The 8851-nt window shown below is 39.0% G+C and overlaps 1 protein-coding gene across 1 annotated transcript; it reads right to left on the reverse strand.

Annotated features, from left to right (window-relative positions):
- Window positions 1-7491: 7491 nt before the first annotated feature.
- On the reverse strand, window positions 7492-8448 carry LOC101687775 (olfactory receptor 7G2-like). Its single transcript, XM_004771762.3, has one exon. It carries the CDS (start codon window positions 8428-8430, stop codon window positions 7492-7494), a length of 939 nt encoding a protein of 312 aa, XP_004771819.1. The 5' UTR covers window positions 8431-8448.
- Window positions 8449-8851: the final 403 nt, after the last annotated feature.

The raw sequence follows: 8851 nt of genomic DNA on the forward strand, positions 1-8851 counted from the left end.
GTTAATATAAGACATTGGGTGACAAGAGAATAAAATGGATGGTCAACTGGACCTCCAGCAGCAGTACCTGGGAACTTGTTAAAAATGCCAATTTTTGGATCCAGACTTACTGATGAAAAGCTCTAGGGATGGTGACAGGCAGTCTGTTTTAACAAGCTTTCCAGATGATTCTGACATATGATAAAATCTCAGAACTTCTGTTCTCAAAAAATGTTTATCTATACTGTGAACCCAAGTGAATATTCAAATCTTTCCTCTGTGTATTTCTCCCTCCGTCCTTCTCCCTCATCCTCTTTCCTCTGCACAGTTTATCAGCCAAATTTTTTCTTTAATTTCTTCAATTTATTTATTTTCAGAAAAACAGTATTCATTATTTTTTCACCACACCCAGTGCTCCATGCAATCCGTGCCCTCTATAATACCCACCACCTGGTTCCCCAACCTCCCATCCCCCGCCACTTCAAACCCCTCAGATTGTTTTTCAGAGTCCATAGTCCCTCATGGTTCACCTCCCCTTCCAACTTCCCTCAACTCCCTTCTCCTCTCTAACACCCCTTGAGAGTGTGAGAGAGAAAGTGACAGTGTGAACAGGGAGGGTGGCAGAGGGAGAGGGAGAAGCAGACTCCCCGCTGAGCAGGGAACTCAGTCCCAGGACCCTGAGATCATGAACTGAGCCAAAGGCAGTTGCTTAACGGACTACACCACCCAGATGCCCATCAGCCAGAATTCTAATGAGCAATGAGTGTCTAACATGTCTCAAGTTTTGAGAGTGAAAAAAGAAAACATGGCTTTATTTCTTTAGAATTATTCCACACCTTCAAAAAATCAAACAAGTAAGAATAAAATTATAGAGGCGCCTGGGTGGCTCCATTGGTTAAGGGTCTGCCTTCAGCTCAGGTCATGATCCCAGGGTCCTGGGATTGAGCCCTGTGTCATGCTCCTTACTCAGTGGGGATCCTGCTTCTCCCTCTCCCTCTGCCTGCTGCTCCCCTGCTTGTGCTCTCTCTCTCACGTTTTGTTTCAAATAAATAAAATCTTTTAAACAAAAGAATAGAATTACAGAATTCGTCTGATCTTTAGGGGTGTTCTTTCCCTAATGCAACAGATGACACAGGATCACAAACAACTACAAAAATCCCCAGGTGAATAGGGGAAAGGATAAAATGCAAAGGATCCTGAAAAGATGAATAAAAAATAATAATAATTTGTCTTTGGGAGATAGACACTCATAAGTCAACATTAGCACCAGGCATCCTAAGAGGCACATCCCCATGCAACAGTGGTTGTGTCTTTCCTGTGGACACAAGTGGCCAACAGAGTCACTTGTGCAATACTTAGGTACTCTGAATTTAATCCAGGCTCCACTACTTGCTTTGTGAAAAGGGAAACGTTTTTAACTTTATTAGAATCCCAGTGTTCTTGTGTATATATTGGTAACTATCATAATACTTTATGGGATTGTTGCAACAAGGAAAGTGAATAGGCTTAAATTAGTCAGCACAGGGCTCAGCTTATGAGACCCTCATAGTGACATTTCTTACTGTGATTTTTTTTTCTGCCATGAACAATAGCATCTGGCATGTTTCACTCCTAAGGTAGAACTGGTAGGTTGGTACAAGTTGAGGAAAGAAGAAAGTAAGAGAACATCCTTGGTGTGATAATTGCAAATTTCAGGGTTGGGTTTCTGTGCCAAAATTCTAGCAATCTTGGTCATGTGCAAGGGAAAGGAAGGAAATATCAATATATCAATATTTATTTGGTGTGAACATAAAGCAATTAAAACTAAATAAAATAAACTAAATATTAGAATGAAATAGATCTATGAATCAATATAAGCAATGAAAACCAACAAGAGATAAAATTTTTCATATAAAATACCATAAATATATACACACATTATATATATATATATATATATATATATATATATGCACACAGTATGAACATATGCTTGGGGGATAACATTATATTGGTGTTGCTTCTGTGAATGGAACTATGAGGAATACAAAAAGAGTGCCTTCTGTATTTATATTATTTTGTTAATTAAAAAATGGGCATGAGGTGATACACTAGAATGTCAACATTTGCTAGTTCTTTAAAGGGGTTAATGGTAACATATTATATTTATTATTACAATATCTATGCTGTTCTTATAATTTAAAACACGTGGTACTTTTATAAAGAGGAACAAGTAGATGAAGAAGGTAGCCTGCTCTGTCTGTCTGGGTCTACACTTCCTTCTTGAAGTCCTTACACCCAAGCTATAAAGATAATACCAAAAGCTCTTCTGTACAAATGTATGGGGGATTCAAATAATCAAACAAAGCTAATTAATCTCTCTCCCTTCCATCATGAAAGATGCAAGTAAATGTCAGAGAACTCTGTAATTGTTACCATATTTATGAAGGGGAGGATTCAAGAGGGAAATGGTTTCTGCCATTAAATAGAATAGAAAACTAACAAAATCAGAGCTGCTTCAGCATTGTTGTGGAGATACAAAGTAACCTGTCAAGGCGATGACATTCAGGCAGGAGTCCCATTGGGGAGTTAGTACTGATCGTCTTAGGCATGGATTTGCATCGTGTCTATGCAGGGAAGCAACTCCAGTAGACACCTTCCCTCATGTCCACAGTATTGTCTAAGGGACTTTCTGTTACCTGGCTGGCATCATTGCAGGATGATACTTGATATCTTCCCTGGATAGTAAATGATGGAGTCAGAAGCTCTATCTCTGAGAAGGGCAGAGGGGCTGAGAGAAGATATGTTTCTAAGCAGGTGAGATCGTTGCTGGGAGGTGGCCCAGATGTTTCTTCCAGACTGGGCAGGGCTGCTAAGTCAGGGGGTCATAGACTCTGCAGTTTCTGCATCCCTGAGGGTTCAATATCCAAAGCTCCTCATTAGACAAACACTTTTATTTAGATCCCAGTACAGTGTAAATCCTTAAAGACCAAAACTGTAGAAGAGAGAAGAATTCAAGATGGCTGATCCCTGACCCTGTGAGGCCACACGCATGCCACGCAGTTCTTTCCACCTGGTCACACTCACCTCCATTTCACATACCTTGCATGTGAGGACACAACATCCTTTTCTAATTGGATTCCTGTAGATACAAACAACAGCATCTCAATCTAATTAGTGATATCAGGAAACCAGATTATAACTTTAAATGTGAAGACACTCTATATACATATATATAAGACTCTCTCTCTCTCTCTCTCTCTCTATATATATATATATATATATGTATATATAAAATATCTATTTATAAATAAAGCTAAGCTGTGTAAAAATGCAGTCAGTGAAGATTTTTTTTCTAAGAATCATTGATGTTTCCTGATCATTCATTTTCATTCTGTATAAATTCATACTGCAGATTTTAATCTATATTATCTCTAAACAATTCTGACTATGATCAGTATATGTAAGACACTAGAATTTCATAAACACCATTTCCAAGTTCATCACAAAGGGTTCAGTGTACATTTTTCTTCACATTAGTGGGTCATGGGTTGAAATTATGACACTTTTTAAAAATAGATTTATGAGAAATTACAGTGCCATTGATAAGGCACTGGTATGTTGTTTCATCCGTACGTTCAGAATGAGTGAGATTTCAGCAACAATTTAATAGGGAAAGATGGTGCTCCGTGTTAATACTTAACTACAAATATTCATTATTTAATAAATTCACACACATCAATTTACTTTTGCCACATGTTAACTCTTTCTATATACCTTCACTTTTTAAAAAGATTTTATTTGTTTATTAGAGAGAGTGCATAAGTAGGGCAGGGGGCAGAGGAAGAGGAGAAGATTCCCCACTGAGAAAGAAGCCTGATGTGGGGCTCAATCAGATGCTTAACCAACTGAGCCACCCGGGTGCCCCTATGACTTCATTTTTTTAAATTATTGGAGTTCTTGTGATAGTATTTGAAACCACCATGAGACAAGATGCCATTTGAATGTCACCCTTTCACTTCCACACATTATATAATAGGTACATATAAAAATTCATAGCTGGTCTCATAAAACAAGACAAACCTTTCCATGTGCTACAAAAGTAAATCATATAAAGGGTGAAGGCACTGAAACCTGGAGGCTTGATGGAGTCACCTCCAGAAGGAAGACATTACTCTATCCGGGTAATGAACATCTTGGAAGCTAAATGTCCTAGAAAAAATTAATGCTTGAATTCAAAGACAAAAATGGATATTCAGTATTTGAGCAATATGGGTGAACACAAAAGTGGTGGACACTGCCTGGACCCAACCATAAATACGGGTTTGGAACAACTGAAGGTCTCAGAAAAGCCCCAGTATCTCAATCCAAGTTACCTGTTCGCTTGGAGACTGGGTTTGTGATATTCACAATATAGAAAAACAATCCTCAGGTTTATGTAGAGTCTCAAAAGACCCCAAAGAGCCAAAGCAGTCCTCGGTAAGAAGAACAAAGTTGGAGGCATTTCACTTCTTTACTTCAAACTATAATGCAAAGCTAAAGTAATCAAAACAGTATGGTTTTGGCATAAAAATAGACACAGGGACCAATGAAACATAATCCAAGATCCCAGAAATAAACCTTGGTATATGTGGCCAACTAATATTTAACAAGCTGTGGAAAGAACCAAGATGCCCTTCAATGGACAAATGGATAAGGAAGATGTGGTCCATATACACTATGGAGTATTATGCCTCCATCAGAAAGGATGAATACCCAACTTTTGTATCAACATAGATGGGACTGGAAGAGATGATGCTGAGTGAAATAAGTCAAGCAGAGAGAGTCAATTATCATATGGTTTCACTTATTTGTGGAGCATAACAAATAGCATGGAGGACAAGGGGAGTCAGAGAGGAGAAGGGAGTTGGGGTAAATTGGAAGGGGAGGTGAATCATAAGAGACTATGGACTCTGAAAAACAATCTGAGGGGTTTGAAGTCGAGGGATGTGGGAGGTTGGGGGAACCAGGTGTTGGGTATTGGAGAGGCCACGGATTGCATGGAGCACTGGGTGTGGTGCAAAAACAATGAATACTGTTATGGTGGAAAAAAAAAAAACAGAATGTCACCTCACACCTGTTAGAATGGGTCACATCAAAGCAAAGGTGTGGAGAAAAGGGAACACTTGTTCACTGGGGTGGGGATGTAAATTGTTACAACTCCTGTGGAAAACAGCATAGAGATTTCTTAAAAAATTAAAAATAGAGCTACCATATGATCTAGCAAATCCACTTCTTGATACATAATCCAAAGTAATTAAAATCACAGCTTATAGAGATATTTACACTCCAAGGTTCATTGCAGCATTCACAATAGCCAAGTTATAAAAACAACCTAGTGTCAACAGATGAATGGTTAAAGGTGTTGTATAGGGACACCTGGGTGGCTCAGTTGGTTAAGCAACTGCCTTAGGCTCAGGTCACGATCCCAGATCATGTACCACATCAGACTCCCTGGTCAGCAGGGAGTCTGCTTCTCCCTCTGACCCTCTCCCTTCCCATGCTTGCTCGCTCTCTCAAATAAATAAAATATTTTTTAAAAATATGTTGTATATATACAACAGAATATTATTCAGCCTTGAAAAAGTAGGAAATCTGGAGCATCTGGGTGGCTCAGTCGGTTAAGCGTCTACCCTCGGCTCAAGTCATGATCCCAGGGTCCGGGGATCCAGCCCCACATCTATCAGGCTCCCTGCTCAGTAGGGAATCTGCTTCTCCCTCTCTCTGTGTTACTCGCCCTGCTTGTACTCTGTGTCAAATAAAAATCTTCTAAAAAGTAAAAAAAAAAAAAAAAAAAAAAAAGAAAAGAAAAGAAAAAGCAGGAATCCTGCCTTTTGTGGCACCTTGGATGCATCTTGAGGGCATTGTGCTAAGTAAAATAAGTCAAACAGAGAAACAAATGCTGTATTATATCACTTACATGTGGAAAATATGAAAAAGCTAAATTCACAGAAACAGAGACTAAAATGATAGCTGCCAGGTGTTGGGCAGTGGGGAAAATGGAGAGATTTTGGTCAATGGGTGTAAACTTCCAGTTAAAAGATTAACAAATTCTGGGGATCTAATATAGATCATGACAATTATAGCTAATAGTACTATATCATATACTTAAATATTGATAAAAAAGTAGAATCTTAAATATTCTCACCAAAGATGAAATGGTAATTAAGTGATGGCATGGAGGTTTTATCCATACATTGGTGGTAATCATTTTGCAATATATAAATACATCAAATCAGCACATGGTATGCCTTAATCTTACAGAATGTTATATACAATTATATCTCAATAAAGCTGGAAAAATGACCAAATACTGGAAATTAAATACTGGCTGCATACATCCAATTTCTGTCACCATGATTACATTACCTCCTCATTTTCCTCTAGTTCATTTCCACTTCTGTCTATCTTAGAAGGATACATGTGATTATATTTAGAACCTACCCAGATATTAGGGGGATAAGCTCATCTTCTACAAAGACTCCAAGTAGGTACAATTTGCCCTTCTATCAAAAAATATTAGTAGTAAATTATGGGGCTGGGGTATGGACAAATTCTTTTGAGGAACATATAGTCCATTGCAGCTGGGTTCTAGTTGACTCTTATAACTGACTCTGGAAAATTCTGTAATCATCTGACTCAAGGAAGGACATTCAGAGTTCTGTCTCTGGGAATCATGTCCGAGTATGACATCTCTGTCTGGTGCAACCACCTGATGACCCCGAGGAGAGCCAGTCCTAGGACCATACAATCCATGGAGGACTGAATGAATCTCTACCTGTTCTTACACATTCCCTGCCTCTAAGTGCTTGTAATGAAAGATAACTCTCTTTATTGTTGGTAATATTTGAGTTAGGGATTTTTTCTTATTGTAGATGAAGGTTTTATCACTGAAGAAAGTTTGAATATCTCACAATCATCTCAAACCACTGAGATAATCTAATTATGCAAATTTCATAGATAATAAAATGGAATATGGTAGATGGTAAAGTTCCTCAGACAGATACGGTTAATAGTGAACAAATTAATTACTAACTAGGTATATAAAAGGTAAACTCCCATACTCCATTATAAGTCTAACTCTAGTGTTAGTGGCAGGCTGTAACCTGAAATCAGGTGGAAGCTAGTCTCTAGATAGGACCCCAGTCTTCTTTCAGTACTTTCCTTGTCCTTCATACTTTCTGCAGTATTCCTTCTGAGAGTGATAAAAAAAAAAAAATCACTATAAAAAGAACCCTTGCCTCAGGCTGTGCTTCTGTATAGAATCTGAGCAAAGAAACTGAATTTAGAGAATTGAAATCATGTGTCCAACATCATAAGACTAGACAAAAAAGTAAAATATATTTCAACTTCAAGTTAAAATTAACTTGGACATTCTGTTGTCTGGCTAGTTTAGAGGAATTCAGTGATGGAAAAATCAAGCATTATGACACGTCCAGGATTACTATCATTTTGCCTCCTTCTACAAACTCAAGTCTAAAGTAGATGGCATAATCACAGCAAAGAAGGGATTCCACTGATGAGTTTTCTCAAGGCTCCTTTCATGTCCCTGTTCCGCAAGCTGTAGATAAAGGGGTTCATCATTTGAGGGACCACAGCATACATCACTGAAGCCACTGCAGTCTTCTTGGAAGAGTCAGTAACTACAGAACTAATGTACACTCCAACAACTGTCCCATAGAACAAAGACACAACAGACAGGTGAGATCCACAGGTGGAGAAAGCTTTGAGCTTTCCCCCCGCTGATGGCATTCTCAAAACAGAGGAGACAATTTGAGTATAAGAGAAAATGATTCCAGAGAGAGGAACACCACCAAATAGGCTAGCCACAAAATAAATCAGGATGTTATTGATCAGGGTGTCAGAACAGGCAAGCTTGATGACCTGAGCAAGTTCACAGAAGAAATGGGGGATTTCCAAGTCCTTGCAGAAGGATAACCGTAGCACCATTAGACTATGGAGCAGGGCAACCATAAGGCTAAAGAACAGCGAGAGTAAAATCAGCCGAGCACAGAGTTGGGGGTGCATGATAACAGTGTACCTCAAGGGGTGACAAATGGCCACATAGCGGTCATAGGCCATTGCTGCAAGGAGAAAGTTTTCAAAACCACCAAAAGCCAGGACAGATCCAACCTGGGTGAGGCAGCCTGTGTAAGTGATGCTGTGGTTCTGTGCTTGGATGTTCACCAGCATCTTTGGGATGGTGGTTGTGCTTAAGCAGATGTCAGTAAAGGACAGGTTGGAGAGGAAGAAGTACATGGGGGTGTGGAGGTGGGAGTCAGAACTGATGGCCAGCATGATGAGCAGATTTCCCAGGAGAGTGACCAGGTACATGGACAGGAACAGGCAGAATAGGAAAGGCTGAAGTTCTGGATCATCTGTCAATCCCAGCAGAAGAAATTCTGAAACATCTGTGTGATTTCTGGGTTCCATGTTGATGGGTCTAATGGAAAATATGGGGTAAGAATAAAATAAAATGAATGGTCCTTGGGTGACCAACAGTAGCATCACTTGGGAACTACTGAGAAACGCAAAATCTTAGTAATGCTCTAGATGCGCTGCTGGTAAAGTCTGAGATAAGAACTAGCAATCTAAGCTTTAAACAAGCCATCCAAATAAATCTGATATATGGTAGTAGTAGTTTGAGACCCAGTGCTTATGTAAAAAGAAGTACAACTTCATGTTTATGGCGAAGCCGAGTGAATATTGAAATCTTTCCCTCTGCTAATTTCTCCCTCCATCATCATCATCTGTTTTCTTCTACCACTCAAATTATTGCCTCAAATTTTTATTGATCATCAACTCTTTTTCATTTATTGTTCCAAGTGCTGAGACTGAGACAAAGAATCAACTA

Source organism: Mustela putorius, unplaced genomic scaffold, assembly GCF_011764305.1.
Source record: "Mustela putorius furo isolate JIRA1106 unplaced genomic scaffold, ASM1176430v1.1 tig00000095_pilon_pilon_pilon, whole genome shotgun sequence".
In the NCBI taxonomy this organism is placed as follows: domain Eukaryota; kingdom Metazoa; phylum Chordata; class Mammalia; order Carnivora; family Mustelidae; genus Mustela; species Mustela putorius.